The 21991-nt window shown below is 34.0% G+C and overlaps 1 protein-coding gene across 1 annotated transcript in view; it reads left to right on the forward strand.

Moving 5' to 3' along the window:
• Positions 1 to 21991, forward strand: part of LOC124370907 — a 59362-nt gene that overhangs the window by 23086 nt on the left and 14285 nt on the right. The window contains exons 6-9 of the mRNA XM_046829210.1: positions 730 to 1188; positions 3017 to 3807; positions 16235 to 16624; positions 21403 to 21521. Coding sequence (XP_046685166.1) covers positions 730 to 1188; positions 3017 to 3807; positions 16235 to 16624; positions 21403 to 21521 — 1759 coding nt within the window. The remainder of the gene's footprint in view (positions 1 to 729; positions 1189 to 3016; positions 3808 to 16234; positions 16625 to 21402; positions 21522 to 21991) is intronic.

Here is a 21991-nt window from a genome sequence, read left to right on the forward strand (position 1 = left end):
AAAAATCTTTCTGAATCAATTGACAGCACATCTGACTACTCAAAACATCTTGACGCCTCAACAGCATGGCTTCTTACGAGGAAGATCCACCACCACGGCTATAGTTCAACTGACAGAGTTTATTATCGACAAACTTGAAGAAGGTACAACAGTAACCGCCATGCTACTAGACTTCAGCAAGGCTTTTGATTGCCTAAACCACTCTCTACTGCTCCAAAAAGTAGGGAATATGGGCATTAGGGGAGCATCACATGACTGGCTTGCTAGCTACCTGAAAGATCGACAGCAACTAGTGGAAGTAAATTATACCAGAAACAACACATCCCATAAAGCAAGATCAACCTTACTCCCAATCACTAGAGGTGTACCTCAGGGATCTATACTTGGACCAGTGCTCTTCATATTGCTGACAAATGACCTACCAAGCTATCTTCTTGACTGGGCCCAAGCTATGTTATATGCAGATGACACCGCTCTTCTTTTTTCCAAAAAAGACACAGAATCTCTTGAAATAAATTCATTTATAGCCCTGAATATGACAAAGCAATACTGCCAACATAATGACCTAGTTCTTAATGAGAGCAAAACACAACAATTAATATGGAAAGGCCGAAGAACCAATGATTACTATGGCTTACCTGAAATAATCCAAGATAATGAAGCCAAGTATCTCGGCATAACAATAGATGACAATCTCTCTTGGAACTCACACATTGATGGTCTTTGCAGCAAGCTCAACTCTAGTATCTATGCTCTTAAAAGAATAAAAAGTACTTGTAACAATGATACTACCAGGACAGCATACTTCTCTCTTTTTGAATCTCATCTGAGGTACGGACTACTTGTGTGGGGCAACTCCTCAGTAAGAAACAGGGAGCGGGTTCTGGTTCTACAAAAGAAAGCAATTCGAATTCTTGTGGGACTGACTCCTCAAGACTCATGCCGTCAGGCATTTGGAGAACTAGCGATCATGACAGCTGTCTCACTCTACATCTGCGAGACCATCTGCTTCACAATAGCTCAGAAACCTGACCAGCTAGGTGACACACACAACTATGACACCAGAAACGCCTGTAACTATGCCCTCCCCACACACCACCTGACCCTATTTGAAAAGAAACCTACATACATGGGGAGAAAACTTTTCAATCATCTTCCAGAGGACCTCAAGAGACGCAGAGATGAGAAGTACTTCAAGACAGTACTCAAGGCCTGGCTGCTGCAGAAACCATATTACACCCTAGAAGAATTTTTAAATACCTGATTGTACAACTAAATTACATTGACACAATTCTGTACTCCATGTATACGAATAAAGATTTCTGTATTCTGTATTCTATTCTGCATATATTAAATTATTTATCATGACAATTATTGTTTGGAAGATTAAAATATTGAAATAAAGAAATTGATATTAATTGTAAGTAAAAAATAATATTATGACAGAAAATTGATATTAAAGTATTTTATGAGCTTTAAAGGAAATTTAGTACAATTTTAAGTTCATTTAATTGGGTTTGGACAATGATCTTTGAAAGAAAGGTTTATATTGGAATATAAATTAAATCTCTGACCAGTTTTCTCCTTTATTGAGCGATTGGATAGCTGGGTTGTGATGAAGGGTATCCTTGACGAATGTCTAGAAGACGGGCTCCATCCTGGTGGGTAGTTTGGTGAAATGATGAGAGTGAAGATCTGGATGTTCTATGTGCTGAAGTTCTTGAAGTTCTATTTGAAATACTTCTCTTGATGCTGGATGTCAGTTCTGGCAGATGAAGCGACGAATATGAGAGTGAAAAAATACCAAGTATAATACACTGCTTGGTGTCAATTATGATAAGTTCAATGTTCTCACTCAACTAATTCCCTTTGTCAAGTATAAAAGGAATATTCTCGAAGCTCAGGTGAGTGTACTGTGTAATTTGATATTTTACTGGTTAAATTGAAGGTTTTTATGATAAATTAAAAAAAAAATGTAGTAGTCAGTACACGGAGATCTGTCTTGTCTCAAGACCTCGAGGAGACTGGTTAAAGATGCTAACAAGATGGCTTGGGTCTGTGTGAAGCTGTTTAGATCACTGCTGGCCAATCAGAGTGGTCAGTTAACAATGGCGAACTGAGGAATTTTTCTTATTGGTCAGAGTGAGGAAGAAGGGTTTTGGGTTTGAGAATTTGATTTAAATGTTCCTTTATTGCTCTTATAATTAAAAATAATAATTTAGAAATATCGGATTATATTAAAAGAAACGATCTTTAGGTATTCGGACAAGTTTTTTTTTTTTTTTTTTTATATATAAGCATTGTTTGGTAATAGTTAATGGCTTCTCCTGTCGTACAAGTGCTTAAATATACTTATGCTAAGGTTCTAAATTGTTATATTGTGGGTGTGAGCATTATTAAATTCGTATTTCTTACACAAATCTACTATAGAAAAGTATAATTTGTTTTGTTCTTAAATCTAGAGATTATTAAATATATTATATAAGAAGTCTTATTTTAATGCATGGGCAAGTGTTTGATTTGAAAGAACATCGATTTTGTCAGTAGGATGTTACTTGAGATAGGTCAGTGGTCACTGTCCAAGATGGCTGCTATTATTACACCAAACCTCCACTGTCGATTGCTCCCTTTTAGGTTATCCCGAGCATTGAAAGAAATTATATTCAAAAATCCTTTCGTAGATGATTTTTATGATCTTGGGTGGTAGTTATCTATATACTGGGTCCTTTTCGCTATTAAATGTACTATTATTCTGGTATTGACAAATATTGTTAAACTAGGCTCTAAATTATGTTTGTTTATAATTAACTACAGGATAATGGTATTTAATATTTAAAGACAAGATTCAAATCTTCCATCAGAACATAGATTGGCTGTGCAATAAAATCGATAGATTAAATCACTTTTTACACATCCACAAGCCCGATTTAGTTGTCCTCACAGAACATGGACTAAGTGAATTAACTTTGAAAAATGTATGCTTGGTGGACTACTGTCTGGTAACTGCATTTTGCAGAGAGAGTCACAGGAAAGGTGGTGTTGCCATCTACAAGCACACTGACATGGCTAATGAGGTGGAGAGTGTTAATATTGCTGACCATTCAGAAGAACTCGTATGTGAAATGTCTTCGATCAGGATAACATTCGACAGGAAATCATGTTTATACATTCTTGGGATATATCGACCACCCAGTGCTCCTCTTGACAATGCCTTGGCCCTGTTAACTGATACCCTCAGCTTGCTTCCTTGTGACAACAATGGAATTTGTATTGTTGGTGATATCAATGTAAATTGCTTGCTTCCATCAAGAGAAAATGTAGCATTATGCGAAGCACTCGCCACCTTCGATGTAACCAGAATACCGTTGCCTCCTACAAGAGTCACTAATACCTCTGCTACTTCCATTGACATTGTCTGCACCAATCTTAACACTGACAGAGTAAAAGTCATAGTGGAAAATACGGGCCTTTCAGATCATATGGGACAGCTTTGCTACGTTGACGCCCCAATAAAGAAAAATGAAGCTTTTAGAACTACTCACAGACAATTTAATCCTGACAACCTCCAGCACTTCAAGGACATCCTGTCACTTCAATCATGGGACAGAGTCTATCAGGCAGCCACAGCAGACGAGGCTTACATGAACTTTATTGATACCCTGACAATAGCCCTTGACATCACATGTCCACGTAAAATTTGCATACGGAAAAAAAATAGAGGAAAAATTCTAGCCCTACACAACCCAGAAGCTAACAGCCTTAGAAAAGAGTTCATCCTGGCGCTTGACAAATATAAAAAAACTGGAAGTGAGCAAGACAAAGTGGATGCGTTTAACAAGAAAAAAATGTATGATATAAAACTAAAAACTCTAAGACGGGAAGAAAATGAAAGCTTTATTGCTGAGTCAAGTAATAAATCTAAAGCCATCTGGAATGTCATCAATAGTGAGAGAATTTTAAGAAAAGACAGTGCAGGGGCAAGATGGCAGATTGATGTTGGAGGAAAGGTAGAAGAAGACCCAGACAAATTGTGTGAACACTTTAATATCTTTTTTTCCAATATAGCAGAGCAAACTCTACTGCAAAACAATCAATCAAGAGCCATTGTTATGAGTGATACTTCTTTTCTTGGAACTTCACTTATGGAATGGAGACTCACTTCCTTCAGTGAAGTTTTTAACACTATAATGTCACTGAAGTCAACATCTTCTTCAGGTATCGATGACGTGAGCTCTAAGCTGCTAAAGTTTTGCATTGGTGAAGTATTTTTACCCATTACAGATATAATCAACAAGTCTTTGTCTCAAGGGATTTTTCCTAGCAAACTAAAAATATCTAAAGTTTATCCCCTTCATAAGCAGGGAAGCAAAAAGGAGCTACAAAATTTCAGGCCGATATCCCTAATCCCAACTATTTCAAAAATCATAGAAAAAATAATTTTAACCAGAATTCAAAACCACCTTAAACTCAACAATCTCCTGCCTGGATGGAACAGAGAGGACTGCAAGATCTGGGCCCTTGGCTGTTACAAGAGGTGTTCCCCAGGGTTCAGTGTTGGGCCCGGTTCTGTTTGTTCTTTTTACTGCAGACCTACCTAAGTATTTGGGTAATATAAGCTACCCAGTCATGTTTGCTGATGACACCGTTCTTGTAACGAGTGGCAATGCCATTGAAGACCTGGACATTCGTACCTTCATATCAGTCAGTATGGCACAACAATATTGCTCAAATAACAACCTAGTTTTTAACGCTGCAAAGACAAAATATCTCGCTTCTGGACGATTAAAAGAATGCTTGACTGAGCCCCCAGATCTTCAGAGAGTTGACAACACAAAACACTTAGGCCTAACTCTGGATCAAGGCCTTTCCTGGAGCAATCACACCGACCAACTGTGTTCAAGGCTTAGCTCTGCAATCTTTGCAATGAAGAGGATTAAATCCATTGGTACCTCTATCGCTTTGAAAGCCGCATATCACGCTCTGTTCGAATCACATGTTCGATATGGAATAACTCTGTGGGGAAGTTCATCTGCCGGCAACCTTCATCGTGTCCTGGTATTACAGAAGCGGGTTATGCGGATCATGGCAGGACTACAGCCACAAGAATCTTGTAGAGAGGCTTTTAAATCTTTTGAGATACTCACAGTAGTGTCCATATACATCATCGAGGTAATCACCCACGCCTCAAGAGAAAGATTACCAAGGGTTGGTGACGTCAACAGCTACACAACAAGACGGGCAAATGATATATCCCTTCCAGCGCATAGAACAACCCTTTACACCAAGAAGCCTTCCTATAGCGGTGCAAGACTCTTTAACATGCTTCCAGAAAACTTCAAAACATGTGACTCTAAAACTCTGAAGAAAAGACTGCACAGCCTGTTGATAAACTCTACAATTTATAGTTTGAATGAGTTTTTTAATTCTGTTAATGCTATTATTTAAGACATGTATGTGTATGTATATGCATTCATATATTTTCTCCTCATATATATTTTATTTTACAGAAATGTTAGTTGATATCAAATTTTAAAGATATTTTCTCTTTGCATTTATAATAGTTTTAAACTAGTTTACCTACTTCTTGATGACATCAATTTTTACTGCATGTGTTGACTCTGTAACCATTCTTGATGAATGTGTGAATAAAGATATTATTGAATTGAATTGAATTGAATATCTAATAAGTGATTTTTTAACATATTTTGGTGATGTTCAGAGCTATATTACATAATATTATAAGAAACTAAATAAATCTAATCTATTTGTCATTGCGTCAGGTCTAGGGTTAAAATTCAATTATGGTTAGGCCATGTTGAAATTGGATAGACTAGTTAATATTATAATTGTTTTTGAATCTTCTTATTTAGGTACATGTTTTCTTATAATTAATATTGTTTTGGAATGTGTTTGCATTAAATGATGATATTATGTTGTGTCTTAACTAATAGTGGTTTTAGGCCTATATTATGTAACATGAAAATCTGAATTAAACTTAAAATTAACCTATGAAATTAGAAATAACTGAGAACAAATCTTAAAACTAAACAAAATCTTACATTTAACAACTTATAAATAAACTTGGTTAGTCTTTTATTTAAAAAATGTAATAACCGTGACCATTTCATTTTCGTACTCGTTTGATACATACATTACAGTACGTTTGTCACACCATTTCCCGACCATAATACCTTCTGCATACTGAGCTTGTGTTTCCCCTTTCTTTAGCTGGGCGCTTTTCACTGCTGCTGGATTGTGTTTCCTATCTGCTCTCAAAGTTCCAGTGCAGTAGGTTTTTTCAGAGAGAAGCTTAGCTGCCAATTCAAAACTATTATAGAAGTTGTCCATAAAAATGGAGTGGCCATTTCTAAGTTTACCTTCCATGAGTTTCAACACTACCTTAGATGAGTGACCTTTACCAGACAAATCTCCGTCTTTACCAGAATAGATTAAAAATCTCAATTTCAGTCCAAAAGGCTCAGTAAGAGAGTATAAGTTCACTCCATACTTATGGCGTTTGCCTTTTATATATTGGCGAAACACCAATCTTCCTCGCCACAACACCATGGCTTCGTCCAGTGACAACTCTTTACATGGATAGTACACCTCATCCATCTTGTTGTTGAAGTGGTCAACAATTAGTTTCACCTTTGCTAAACGATCAGTTTCGTTTCCATTTTCTGATGAAAAATGTAAGCATCTGAGTATGAGGAGGAACCGATCTCGGCTCATATACTCTCTAAAAAGTGGCAAATTGTAGAATCTATTTGTTTTCCAGTAGTCCTGGAGTCGGTTGAGACGAATTGAGCCAGTATGCAAAAGTAGGCCTAGAAAAGTTTTTAATTCTGCCACTTCAATGTCCTTCCATCTTGTGACACGAGAATGTGTAGTTGTTGTTGGTCCACAAAATAGTTCTAGAGCATATTTGTTTGTTTCAATGCACACTTTTTCAAGGAATGGATCGTCCATCAACATAAAAAACCAGTCAATCGGTGAACCATTACCTGGTACATCTACTAGCAATCTATTGTTTCCGGTGAAAGGGATCTGTCTTAGTCCATTTGTATTATTAGCCCATGAAGGGTTTATTACAATATTTTCACTATCACTACCCGAACTGTCAACAGCAGTGTTTCCACTGGATTCACTATCCACATCTGATGCTTCATCGTCAGTAGCACTATTTTCTGTAGCACGGTTGGCAGACATGGTGAAATGCTATATAAAACTTGTATAATACAATAGTACAATGTCACTACACATAAATAAACAACTCACTAAGAACGCATCACTTGCACATGCTAAAAACGCGGGAAACAGAAGCGAAGTACAAGTCAAGGTCAACTCGGAACCACACGCCACGCTCAACGAGTACGAACCGTCCCGGCCGAGAGCTGGGCTCACACTGAGCAATAGTGAAGACTATGGCACTGCTACGCCGCCGCTTACCCCGCGGGGCCCGCACTGAACGTGTTTAAACTCATTTAAAATATATACATGACTAACCTCCCTACAGACATTACAGCTTGTCTATATATAATTAACCATAGCGCATTTACCAGTCTTGTTGAATTGTTGCTCATGATATACATAATTACTTTTAAAATGTGTTGGTTACATCAATATAGTTTACAAGTTTGAGCTGAGAACATTGTTTCATAAGAGTTCTATAATAACTCAATGTGAACGGTTAAAGCAATTTGTATATTTACTGATATATTTGTAAAATAAGAGATGGTTACTCGTTGACCAATATTGGTCGAGTTGTAAAAATGGTAATACCAGTGCCTTCTGCTATTTTGCTGTCACTTTCAGACCTCAGATTACTACCTGTACCATCATCGTCATCAGAACTCGATAAGGCATTGTTGACAGATAATAAATGTATCCTCTGCTTCGTCTATGGCACCTTCCCTCTGCTTATATGTATCTTCTATCTTATAGATGTGCTCACAACAATTCCACCATTTCACAACTGGATATTCACTAAATATCTTATAGCAGAACTCTTTCTTTTCTTTCATGCACTCAGTAAAGTTTTTAGCGACTCTGCCCCTAGTATCACCCGACACTAACTTAATTAGGCTCATATCTGCATGATAGGGCAGCAGAAGAACTACAGTGTGCCCAGCAACAATAAAAAATGTATCAACAGAATATTTTTTTGTCACAGGAGCAGATTTGACTAACACAATTAGTTGAGCCTTTGTCAAAGTTGGGGCGAACTCAATACCTTGCTGGGTGAGCCAGTCTTGGATGTTGGCCTTTTACGTCCCACTGTTTGGTATTTTTTTTGTCTTCCTTGTTATGGTAGCTTGCATTGTCCATAAAAACCACACTTTTTTCAGGGAGATTTGGAATTAGACATTGGTTGACCCACTTTGAAAATGTTTGTAGTCCATATTATCGTGATTGTCTTATACAAAACATATTGATTCCCCCCCCCTTCTTCTTAATGGCCGGCTGCCATTTTTTTAAGGCATTTGGATTTCCTTCTTGTCCTCCAGTGTGAATTATTATAAGTCTTGGGTCCTTACCAACGTCTTTCGTTATCCCGATTTCGGATTGTGACTACCAACACTTAAGAGTAATATTATGCAACTTGTTAACATACGTTTTGTCTATGTGCACTATATTTTTATTCTCATGTCTCAGTTTTTTAATATCGCTTAAATAGTTTACTCGCCAGCCTGCTACATGAGTCAGTTCTATTAATATTTTACACATTGAGTTCTGAGCCATTTGAATCCCATATTTTTCAATAAATTTCTTAGGTATTCTTTACCACAATTTAGAATATTTTCTTCCTCTGACAGAGCTTTCAGTTTAGCCAATGTAGGTGTCTTTTTCAGTGCATAAAAATCATGTACTGTTCTTCTCATGATGCATTTTGTAAAATCATCAACAACAATTTTTTTTATTCCTACTGCTTTTTTTGGCAGTAGGAGTGCTAAAAGTCAAACTTCCCCTTACCAGAAATTGTTTTCCTTCTGTTGCTATTTTTTTTATTTTTAATTAAGGACTCAAGCGACACGAGTCGTGTTGCTTGCAGCTTCAAGTATGTCGTATTTTAAATTGTACTGTTCCATTTTATCTTTTAGTGTTTGTAGACATTATACACAATTTCGCGAGACTGTCCGCACTGTGGATGCCCCGAAAAACACTCAGATTTAGATGTAGACGCCATCGAGTATATGTATATGCAAGCTAAGCGATACTTGTTTAGGCCTACACACAACAAAACAATACGGCTAGAGAATAGGTAAGTAGCTGCAGTGTAAAAAAAGGCGTGTGCGAGAAATGAAGATACTCTTCCTACTCAAGAATCAAGAATCTTTATTGTCGGCCCACAATAACTGCATTGACAATGTCATCAGATGGTTTATACATATACACAGTATAACACCAACATTAAAGAATAAAATAATACATACTACATACTTATGGTAAATAGTACAAGTCACCAAGCATAAAAACTAAAAGAATAAATTGTCTACATTACAAGAAAGCATTTCGTCTACTGTATAAAAAGCTTTTTGTCTTAACCATTTGAGGAAAGCATTTTTCAATTTTGTGCAAGGAACATCTTTGGCCGTTAAAGGTAGCTTATTAAATAATTTTACACCAACATAAAAGTATGTGTGCTGGGTCTTAGTTAGCCTAGCGTATTCTAAGTCAATAAGGTCTCGATATCTGGTGGAATAATCATGACTAGAGTTTCTAAGACTAAGTGTTTCAAGATTTTCTTTAACAAACATTAAACTTTGAAATATAAACATATAAGGTACAGTAAGAATATTATGTTCTTTAAAAAAAGGTTTACATGAGTCACTAAAGGCTATATTGAAAATTGTGCGTAAAGCTCTCTTTTGGCATAGAAAAACCTCCTTAGCACCAGTTGAATTACCCCAGAGGAGAGTTCCATACAGAAGATGTGAGTGGAAAAGTGCAAAGTACGCTTTTAATAGCAATGTGAAGCTAGTACAAGTTTTGAGTTTTTTTAACAGAAAAATTACTCTGGATAAACGGGTACAAAGAATATCTGTGTGATTTTTCCAGGTAAGCTTAGTGTCCAGGTTGATTCCAATTAGCTTAACAGAGTTATGTATAGAGTTATTTCTTAAACATAAAATTAATATGTTCAGTCTTATCTTCGTTAATTTTTAAGCCATTAGCAGAAAACCAGAGGTCAGACCTTTCCTTCATGTAGCCAATCATAGCCGAGTTAATTTTAGAGAGCAAGTTAGAGCACATCAAGGTAGTGTCGTCAGCGTAGAGTACACTTTTATTAGGCACAAATTTGGGAAGATCATTGATGAAGACCGTGAATAAGAAGGGACCCAGAACAGAGCCCTGGGGGACCCCGCTTATAACCTGCTTAAGGTCCGACCTCTGATCACCTATTTTAACAAACTGGTACCTATTACTAATATACGACATAAATAGTGAAAGCTCATTGCCCTCAATTCCATAGTAATTTAGTTTTCTGATAAGCTCTTGGTGGGGCACAGTGTCAAAGGCCTTGGTTAGATCTAAGAGTAAGGCACTAACTTCTTCTTTTTTTTCAAAACTATGAATAATGTATGACACCACACTTTCAACAGCCTTAATAGTGGATAAATTAGGTCTAAAACCAAATTGTGCTGACATAAGTAATTGATTTTGTTCAAAGTAATGTTCAATCTGACATTTAATAATACTTTCAAATAATTTAGATATAACTGGTACCAAGGCGATATGTCGATAATTATTTACATTAGTTCTGTCTCCCTTTTTATATATAGGCACAGTTACTGTTACTTTTAAGCATTGCGGAAAGACTCCGGTGTAAAACATCCAGTTTATAAGATAAGTTAAAGGATAAAATATTTCCCTAATTATTTCTTTAAGTATAAAATTAGATAGTCCAAATACATCCTCAGCCCTGGAGTTACTTAGCCTAATAACAGTTTTTAAAATATCAACAGGATTTACAGTATGCCATTTAAAAGGCAGAGCCTTTGGATTGTTTACACCGGATGACTCCAGCATGTCACTTGCACTAGCTAAATTTAGACTAACATTATCATTAGGCCTATTGACATAATTACAAATATTGATAAAATAATTATTAAAATCACTGACAGATATGGGGGGTTCGGTCTGGCATTTCTTAGGGGTGCGCCTTGTTTCATTATTAATCACAGTCCAAGCTGCTTTGCACATGTTTTTTGACCCTAATATAAATTCATCATTAGCATTCTTTTTTGCTATGTCTATTTGGGCACGATAAAACTTTTTAATCTTTTTGTGGACCTCCAATAAATCAGGATTAAGTTTACACTTATCATGACTTACATCTAGTAGTAACTTGATTTTAGTTAAAAAAAGGTGTGTACCAATTTTTGGACTTCAAGATCTTATTGCTAGGATTCTTATTTTTAACTTTTTTCAAAGGACAGCACTCATTAAAATAGTGAGACACAATCTCCATAAAATTATTAAAGGCTACATCAAAGTTTTCAGCAGCTACAATTACTTTATTCCAATCAATATTACTTAGCCTACATTTAAAATTCTCAACATTAAAATCGTTTAAAACTCTAACACTAATGTTTGACTGTACAGATTTATTGGTAGGTAGAGAAGAGTTACGCAAAGAAGTACAAGAAAGTTTAAGTCTCAAAAGCAAGCCTAAATGATCAGATATATGACATTGTACTGTATCACAGCTAAACATTGTCGGATGCAGGTTGGATATAAAATTATCCAAACATGAGTCCCCTCTAGTGGGAAGGTTATTGAGGCAAAAACAGTCAAAAGATTTCAGCATATTAATAAACTTAACTGACATTGAGCAACGTTTCCTGAGATCAATGTTTATATCACCAGCTATGACAATCTTAAAATTACGGTACTTAACATTATTGCTAACAAAATCAAGAAGTTGAGTTAGTTTATCAACAAAAAGTTCAATGGAAGAGTCAGGGGTACGGTATACAGACACAATCAATAAACTTATACTTAAAAAAAACAATCATTACAGCTTCAAATAGTTTTGTTTCACAAATAAAATCAACATTTTTACGACCGAAAGAGAGTGTTCAAAAGTCTCCCGTACAAAAACTCCTCACCACTGCTCCCTACACTCCCCCCGCCGGAGGGGGGCCCCTCCTGCACGGTGCTGCTCAGATATTTGCTTCTGCACAGGTTTCTTTAAGAGCGGTTTATCAATAACCATAGCACATTTAGCAGACTTGTTGAAATGTTGTCCATGATATGTACAATTATGACTAAAAAAGTCTGTTACAACAATCTAAATCACAGGTGTCAGCTGAGAACATCGTTTCATAAGTCTACTATTTAAGCAGTGAATTCCAAATATTTTCTGTGGTAAACCATATCTGAAAGGCAACTTACAATATGGAAATTCGTCCTATTACTAACATTTATTACTATCCTATTATAACTGATCTATCTGTATTAAACTCTTTTACTATATATACATGGTTATCCTCCATAGAATCATTACAGCTTATCTTTACATAATTAACCATCCTATTACTAACATTTACTGATCTATCTGTATTAGACCCATTTACATGACTGTCCTCACTACAGTTATTACTACCAGCAACAAATACTGCATGATCAAATTTATCGAAGTTGGTTGTCAGTTCATCCAAGTATTTTGTAATGAAGTTGAAGGTCCTACTGGAGTTTGCCACCACTCCTACTTCATAGTTGTGTCTCAGTTCTCTCTCCAGCATGGGCAGAATGTTTCTTTCTTGACTATCGGAAACTACTAGAAGTTTCTTCTTTTTACCTTTATCCCGCTTATTAAATAGATGACTCGGTCTATTCAAGAATCAAGAAGTTTTTATTGTCTTTAAACACAAACTGTGTAATTGACAAAGTCATAGGTGTATAATTACTCTGTTCGTACTTAGTAACAATTACAGTTATATATTGTTTAACGTACAATATAATCACAAATTAACAATAAAATATTACAAAATAACAATGGCCTAATTAAAATATATTATAAACTTTGTTCTACAGATACACGTTTAGACAAGACAACAAAGTGATTTTTGATTAAAATACTAATACTAAAATAAAATTTAAAATAACAACAAAGACATATAACAGCCATTAAAACAAGACAAACATATAATTAAAAATTCAGACGTCAAAAACTTAATGTACTAATATCACAGGCCAAAAAATTTGTCAATGAAGTAAAAAATATCCTTCAACCATCTATCTATTACTTTTTTGAACTGTTTCAAGGGCACATCCCTTGCATTTTTAGGCAGTTTATTAAATGATTTAATTTTCATACATATATGACTACTTCTGGTTTTTTCCTAGTAAATAATCATGAGTCTGTTTTCTTGTAGGAAGGGTATTTAAATATTCCTTAACATCGATTAAGCAGCAATAAATATACAGATTTGGATGAGTCATTATTTTAAATTCTTTGAAAATTGATAAAGATGACTCTCTATCAGAAACATTCTTGATTGCTCTTAAAGCCTTTTTTTGCCATGTGAAAGCATTTTGTGCACTACAACAGTTGCCCCATAGAGTTATTCCATATCTTATGTGGGAATGGAAAATGCATAATAAGCAGTTAACAACTTATCTGCAGTAATACAGTTTCTTAGTTTCCTAAGAAGAAACACAACTCTGGACAATTTTTTACATAGTTGCTCCACATGGCAATCCTAACTCAACCTACTGTCAAGATGTATACCTAATAACTTAACATACTGTTTTGATATATTTGTAAATTGTATGGTTGAATGAAAATGTTATTTTTTCTGTTTTTTTTTTATTTTTTTTTTTTTATTTACTATAAAGAAATTTTTAGCAAACCATTCTAAGGCCCTTTCAAAAGCTTGGCTCTCTTCTTTTATTAATACATCCAGATGGTGATTACTGTTGAGAAGTGTAGTATCATCTGCATACAGTATTGTTGTGCAAGGAATGTTAGTAGCCAAATCATTGACAGCAATTATAAAAAATAGGGGTCCAAGGACAAATCCTTGTGGAACACCACTTTCTATCATTTTTAAACTAAATCTGTCATTCCCCTGGACAACCATTTGCTCTCTATTAGTCAAGTATGACTGCAGCAGCCTTAGCTCTCTGTCCGTGATACCATAAAGAAACAATTTTTTTAACAAAAGGTCGTGACAAATGCAATCAAAGGTTTTTGTTAAATCAATTAATAATGCAGAGTCTGGATTAAGAATATTGTGCTTTTTAAGAAAAGGTAATAAATAGCCTATTAAGTATTAATCTTTCAAGTAAATTTAAAAAAATGGGTTCTATATTTTTTTGGGGTTTAATATTAGAGTATTTCATTAAATTTGGGAAATGACCCGAAGGAAAGAATAATTAAAAATATAAGCTAAATTTGGTTATAGAACTAGTTCATGTGAGATTGTTTTCACCAAAAACATTGGAATTTCATCCCAACCAGCTTTTTTTGTTTTTAACTAGTGAAATAACGTTCATTATTTAATTAGGTGTCATTGGGTCCAGGAAGAGGGTCTCAATACCTTACAGAACCATATGTTGCTCCAACAGAATCTGAGCGTAGACTACATCTATTTGGAACATTAATAAAATGGTCATTCATCAAGTTTACTGCCACACATCCCATCTTGATTATACCATCATTATCTTTAATTTCTATTTAATTATTGATGAATTATCTGTCTTCCCTAATTCTCTGTTGACTATTTGCCAAGAAGCTTTAGAGACATTATTGGTTCTAGAAATTTGATTATCATTATATTGTTTCTTAGCTGAAAGAATAAGTTTCCTCAGATGTTTTTTATATAAGTTATATCTGTCTAATAAGTTTTACTTTTCTGTTGCTTTTTAGCTGCATGTTAAGCTTTCTTTTATAGCACATACATTTACTATTTAATATGTTACACAGTTCTTTTTTAAAGAGTTGATTTTTTTAGAAAACATTACTTTTGAAAGTGAATATTTTAATAACAAAATGTGTTTAAAAATTCTTTGTACAGTCTTCTCCCTGTAGACTCTGACAAAATGTAAGATGTTACTAGTAGAAAAATGCCTTCTCTGTATTTTAAAGGTTCTATTAACCCTCGCGATAGTAATATTGTTGGGCGCACTGATTATATTGTCCGTCCGGGTAGTTACGATTATGTAAGAGAAGCAGATAGATATTGGTGTCCTCAGTTTAATTGTGGTATTCACAAGAAGTGTTTTCCATACTTAGATCACTACTCAGGAGTCCAAAAGCCAGGGATGAAGAGGATGAGGCCCAATAGTCAGAAAAACCGGGTGTTCATAGTTTCAATATTGTTCATATAGATTGAATATTTTTTATGAATTGAATCTTATATGTATAGTTTTTCTGAGTACACATAAAAAAGTGAACAAAATGGTTATTTCATATTTTTTATTGTTATTTGTAATAAGATACAAGTTGTGAGAACTTGAAAAACTTTTTATACAAAAGTAAATTTTAACAGTCAACAGAGTACAACTGGTCATCAGATTAGGCTAAGTTCACTTGTACTATTATTTTCTGATTTTAGAATACACAGAATAATATTGTATGTAACACAATTTATTATAATACAATTTTTGGTTGTTTAAACAAAATTTAACATGCACACATTTAATCAAAATAGGCCCTTCACCATGTGTAAAAACACATTACCCGGAGGGTTAATATTATTAAAAAGCTTCAAATTTTCCACAAGATTTAAATTATCTGAAATCCCTGGATCCATTATAAATACATCTGCATACTTGACATTGAAGAAAATATGGTCAGTACAGGTTCTTGATCTTCATGTTTCTCTAGTAGGCCTGTTCAGACAAGGAATTAGTATACATGCGTTATATTCAGTGACTGCTTTGAGTATTTGTCACTAACCAAGGTATTTATTATTAATTCACCACCCAGAACAATTATTTTATTTTTACTCATTTTCTTGTTTTGTTAAAGTTGCCTCAAGAAGAAGTTCTAATTATTGTTATAAATTGATCATAGTTTTTTATGTCTGGTATTCTATAAATATGTAAACATTGTTTTGGAATATAAGTTCAATAACCAAAACCTCAAAAACTGTTTCAATTGTTAAGTGTTTATATTCTGATAATTTTATTATGTATGGCAATAATTCACCACTTAAATTACTAGAACCACCATAGCCATGGGCAATCCAGAAGTAACCAACCATAAATATAACAAACCCAGCCATCAACCCACCAACCCAGCAGGCCAGTGGTTTACCGACCAGACAGTCCAGTAATGCAGTGGATGGGCAGACCATCAACCCACTAACCCAGCAGGCCAGTGGTTTACCGACCATACAGTCCAGAGACACAGTGGATGGGCAGACCATCAACCCACCAACCCAGCAGGCCAGTGGTTTACCGACCAGACAGTCCAGTGAAGCAGTGGATGGGCAGATCATCAACCCACCAACCCAGCAGGCCAGCGGTCCACGAATTGGACAGACCACAGACACACTACACAATCGGGATAACGACGCATCGGATGAGTCTAGTGAAGTGGTGCTAAATGAATTTCTTGAGTGCTCTGATTATGGAGAAATTTTTTTAGCAGGGCACAATGTGGAGGCAGGTCTGACTTAGCACTGGGGTTGTCCAAGTGTACCTCTGGGACGTGGGAGAAGCAATTCTCTATTTTTCACCAAAATGTACACCATTTGCCATCACGAATCAATCTATTAAAAGTAATAGCAGATGAAATTCAACCAGATATAATTGCCCTAACAGAACACAAAATGACATATTCAGAACTTGAAGTTTTAAATATTACAAATTATAACAAAATTTCACATTTTTCTAGAGCTACCTCTATTGGAGGAGGTACCCTGATTTTAGCTAGAAATTATATTAAATGCAATACATTTTTAATTCCCTCTATACAATCACTGCTGACTGAGAAAGAGTTTGAATGTTGTCTTACGGAGGTGCATGTTGGCACATACTCTTTTGTGTTGGCCTGTCTCTACAGAAGTCCTAAATATTGCTACATTGATCCTTTTTTGTCTAAGTTGGAGGTTTTGTGTAATATCTTGTGTAGTAAATTCAAAAATATTGTATTAGTAGGAGATTTCAACATTAATGTTTTGAATAAGGATACTGTTTACAACAAATTCAATAGTATTTTAAAATCGTTTAACTTACATTACAAAATAGATTTTCCAACCAGGGTCACTTTAGAATCACAAACAGCAATTGACAATATTATTACAAATCTACCTTCTAATAAAACTAGAGTCTCTGGCATCATAACACACATTTCCGACCATGATGCACAGATAATTGAAATTTTAGATCTTGGTGAAAGGCAGAACAGTGTAATGAATAAATATATTAGAAAATTTACACAGAGTAATATTAAGTCATTCTTAAGCAGCCTAGCAAATACGGCATGGTCGGATGTCTACCAAGCACCAGTGCGTATGAAATATGATGTGTTTTATTCTATTTTTAGTTATAATTTTGAAGTACATTTTCCTAAATTGATAGTCACCAAAAAAGAAAATCACAAAAGTAAATGGATAACTGATGAAATTAAATACAAGCAGTGTAAATTGATAGACTTAGAAAAAAACTGTAGGATACTTAAGGATATAAAATTAAAATCAAAAGTTAAAGAAATGAAAAAGGAATTGAAAAATGCTATATATATTGAAAAAAAGCAATACTTTGATCAAAAGATTAATAATTCTTGCAACATTTCAAAATCAACATGGCAATTAATTAAAACAGAAATAAATAAAAAACCAGTTTGTAAAAAAAATATTACAGTTTTTAGAGATATAAACAAGGAAGTTGTAAGTGATCCAATACAGGTTGGAAATATATTTAATAAGTTTTTTGTAAACGTAGTTGATAAAACAGTATTACCCAATTTACCTTCTAGAAATGAAAAACAACTAAATTTTCCACATGCTCATACGACAAATAATAGATTTAGATTTAATCAGATTTCAGAAACTCATTTAAAAAAAATTGTCATGTCTTTTGAAAATAAACCATCATCTGGAAATGATGAGGTTACTATACAACTAATAAAACAATCTCTTCCATTCATTTTACAGCCATTAGTCCACTTAATAAATTCATCTCTAATTTCAAGCTATTTTCCGAATCAACTAAAGATTGCCAGATTAATCCCAATTTTCAAAAAAGGTAACCCAAATGACCCCTCATGTTACAGGCCAGTGTCTCTTCTTCCTGTGTTTTCTAAAATATTTGAAAAAGTAGTTTATATTCAATTAGTGAATTATTTAGAAAACAATAAATTATTAGATAAGCAACAACATGGCTTTAGATCGGGAAAGTCCACTACTACCGCTGGCATTGACTTTATTCAGTCAATAATCAACTCGGTGGATAGGGGTGAAAAGGTAATTGGAATTTTCTTGGATCTCACACGGGCATTTGATAGCGTCTCACACCAAGAACTTCTAATCTCTCTTAACAATCTAGGTATTCAAAATAGAGAATTATTATGGTTTGAATCATATTTAACAGAGAGGAAACAATACGTGGAAATAGAACACACATCATCTAAATTAAAACCGAGCAGGTGTCACATTATAAGAAAATATAAGTCTGAAATAGAAACCATTAAATACGGAGTCCCTCAAGGATCCATTTTGGGCCCATTACTTTTCCTCTGTTACATTAATGGACTACCTAAGGTGGTTCCGCAGGACTGTGGCATTTGTTTGTTTGCAGATGATACCAACATCACCATATCAGGTAATTCAGAAGAAGATATAGAAATATCTTCTCACATTAGTCTAAATTTAGTTAAACAATATTTAGATAACAAACAATTACTCTTAAATTCAACTAAATCAAATTTCATTTCGTTTTCCACTCAACAATCAAGAATAACACCCAAATTTGATATTAATTTAAATAATAATGATATATCCCAAGTTGAGCACACAAAATTTTTAGGACTCATAATTGACGAGAATCTGTCATGGAACAAACACACTGAGCACGTAATTTATAAAATGTCTTCTGGTATCTATGCACTCCGACAGATGTCACAGATTTGTAGTATACAGACATTGCGGACTATATATTTCTCACTAGTACATTCACACTTAGCCTATGGAATTAGTATATATGGTGCAACGACAAAGAAAAATTTAGACAAAATTTTACGCCAACAAAAGAGAGCTCTTAGAGCAATGTTTAGACTAAAAAAAACAGAATCTGTCAAAAATTTGTTTTCAGAACACAAAATTTTAACTGTTTACAGTCTATACATATATGAGACAGTGATATATATAAAACAAAATGAGAGAAATGCAAAACCTACAAAACTTTTACATCATTATAATACTAGATTTAAAAGAAATGTCCCTCAGCACAAACTAGAATTTTTCAAAAAAAGAACTGATTTTATGGGCCATAAATTTTTAACAAAACTACCAACAAAAATAATAAATGAACAAAATTTTATTAAAATGAAAAAAGAGTTAAAAATATATTTGATAAATCTGGCTCTGTACTCCCTTGATGAGTTTTGGGAGGGAAGGTAGATTGGGAATGCCTGGTATGTAATTTTAGTATTTCATGTATATAAGCTTCTGGATTGTTTATTTCTTATTACATTGTATAATTTTAATTTTAAATGACATATAGATTAATTAGTATATTGTAAAAAACTTATTGACACTATTCATGTACACGCTGTACTATGTACGAATAAAGAATTTTTGAATCTTGAATCTTGAATCTTGAAAAGGCCACTATTGCTCAAATAATTTTTAAACTCCTTCTTAAGCCAGTGTTTTGTGTTCTGTTAAAAATAATACTTTATAACCTGGTGATGATTGTGACACAAATATACTTAATTTTAATTCCTCTAACTTATTAGGAACTCCCTTGATATTGTAATTTATTACTAAAACATTATTACATGTAATACTGTTTGTAAAATTTGCTATGACTCAGCTGGGCTTTTGTCACCAAAACCCTGAAAATTTATAGAGATGTGTCGGCTGGATTATCAATAGGCTCAATGTTGTTGGAGTTTTCACTTACAAGTAGACTTTTGGGACCTATGTTTCTTTTTCTTTAGTCGCTTTTAATAATATGTACCCAAAATTTAACCCTTTGAGTGCCACAGCATTTTTCCCAAGTCATACGCATAAATTGCCGGAGCATTTCCTTCTGTTTTGCAATCGTGTGGGGAAAAAACTATATTCAACCGATTTGAATAATTTTTTTTATAGTTTGTGAGTTATAAAACAAGGTATTTTTTCCATATAATATTATAATTTTATTTTTATTTACACAAAAAGAATATAGGTTATAACAAAAAACTAAAAAATGAAAAAAAATACATTTCAAGTTTGAACCAAAAAATTATATATACAATTTTTTTTTTATTTTTTTTAGCTATACCATATGAAAGAGCATGAAAAACTGAACAAAAATCATGCATAATATACTGTGTTACAGTAATATTTAACCAGATACTGCAATATATACAAAATACAACAAAAAGCAATTTTTGTTCAAGTTTGTCAAAAGTTTAGAAACAATATTATAACTATTCTATTTCACTCAATGAAGTAAGACGACTGTAAAATACTAATTATATAAAAAGTATATAAAAATATACACAGGCCTACAATATAACCTTACTTCACCTAAAATCAATAGTTTGATTGGAACTTGCGTTTTACTTCATCACCAATCCAACAATAAAATATACATCACTAAACAAATAAAACACGAAAAAAGAAGTTTATAAATGCATTGTAAGTTTTACTGAACACAATTGCAGAATAGCAATAACAACAGTTTTCAGCATAAACACACGAAACTAGCACAATGTAAACACCCAACGAACCAAACTGTGTAGTTAATGGCAACAAGTAGCAGCTGACCAACTATTGCGTCATCTGTTTGTTTCAAGGAGGCGGTGAACAATAAAAATCAATCACAATCGATTGTTCGAAACTTGTAGATTGCCGTGAAATAAGTTATTTGTCAAAACAAAAATGAATTATATGTGATATTAATTAAATACAAATCGTCTACTGGGTAGATGCCGGCAATTTATGCACATTTCACAACATCTACTATGTAGACGCTGCGGCACTCAAAGGGTTAAAATTGCCTTGTTTATTTAAATGTAAGCCATGTCTTGTGGTACGACCTATACAATGTAAGGTTACCCATACGCTCCATATTTTTTGTGCTGTCAACCAACTTAATGTTTTATTGATATTGACATATTTTATTGACATTTTTAATTTCCTTAATGCTATTGTTCAGCACTACATTATATCATTTCCAATTGGCACTTCACAAATTTAATCATAATCAAATTTTATTAAAAAATGTGCTCTCTAGCCATGACCATGTGCTTCCGGGATGCACAAAAGGCCCTTGAGTGCATGGCAATAAGCCGCACCATAGAAGAAGAAGAAGATATGACCACCAACACACGTCCTTTTTCTTTAACCAATCAGGCAAGAAGAAGGCTAGCAATCCGCTACAACTGCCGGGTCAACAGATTGGAAGTTGTGAACCTTTCAGCCTTCAACCCAAAATAATACGTTATACCTTAATTTTCGTTAATATCGCTAATGGATTTAAAATTTCTTAAAACCACATTAAATAACTCAAATTGGTTCTATTATAAAGTATCTTATCTTTTGCTTTATTAATTATTTTAGTCTGGCAAGTAATAATCAGCTGTTTGTGATACACAACAACTTCTATTTACCGGTCGGACTGTTTGTTACTAGCTCTTTTTTCATTTGACTAGCACTACTTGGATAATGCTTTAGATCAAAGAATGTTCATGTAGAGAATAATGTATATATGCTTTTTCCATACCTCTTTGATTGAATAGAAACTCTTTGGTTATATGTATAGATCTAAATATTGTGTTCAAGGAACTTTGTGAAACAACAGAAGACGTTGAGTTGTGAGGTAT

This window comes from Homalodisca vitripennis, unplaced genomic scaffold (genome assembly GCF_021130785.1).
Source record: "Homalodisca vitripennis isolate AUS2020 unplaced genomic scaffold, UT_GWSS_2.1 ScUCBcl_677;HRSCAF=3210, whole genome shotgun sequence".
NCBI classification, from domain to species: Eukaryota; Metazoa; Arthropoda; class Insecta; order Hemiptera; family Cicadellidae; genus Homalodisca; species Homalodisca vitripennis.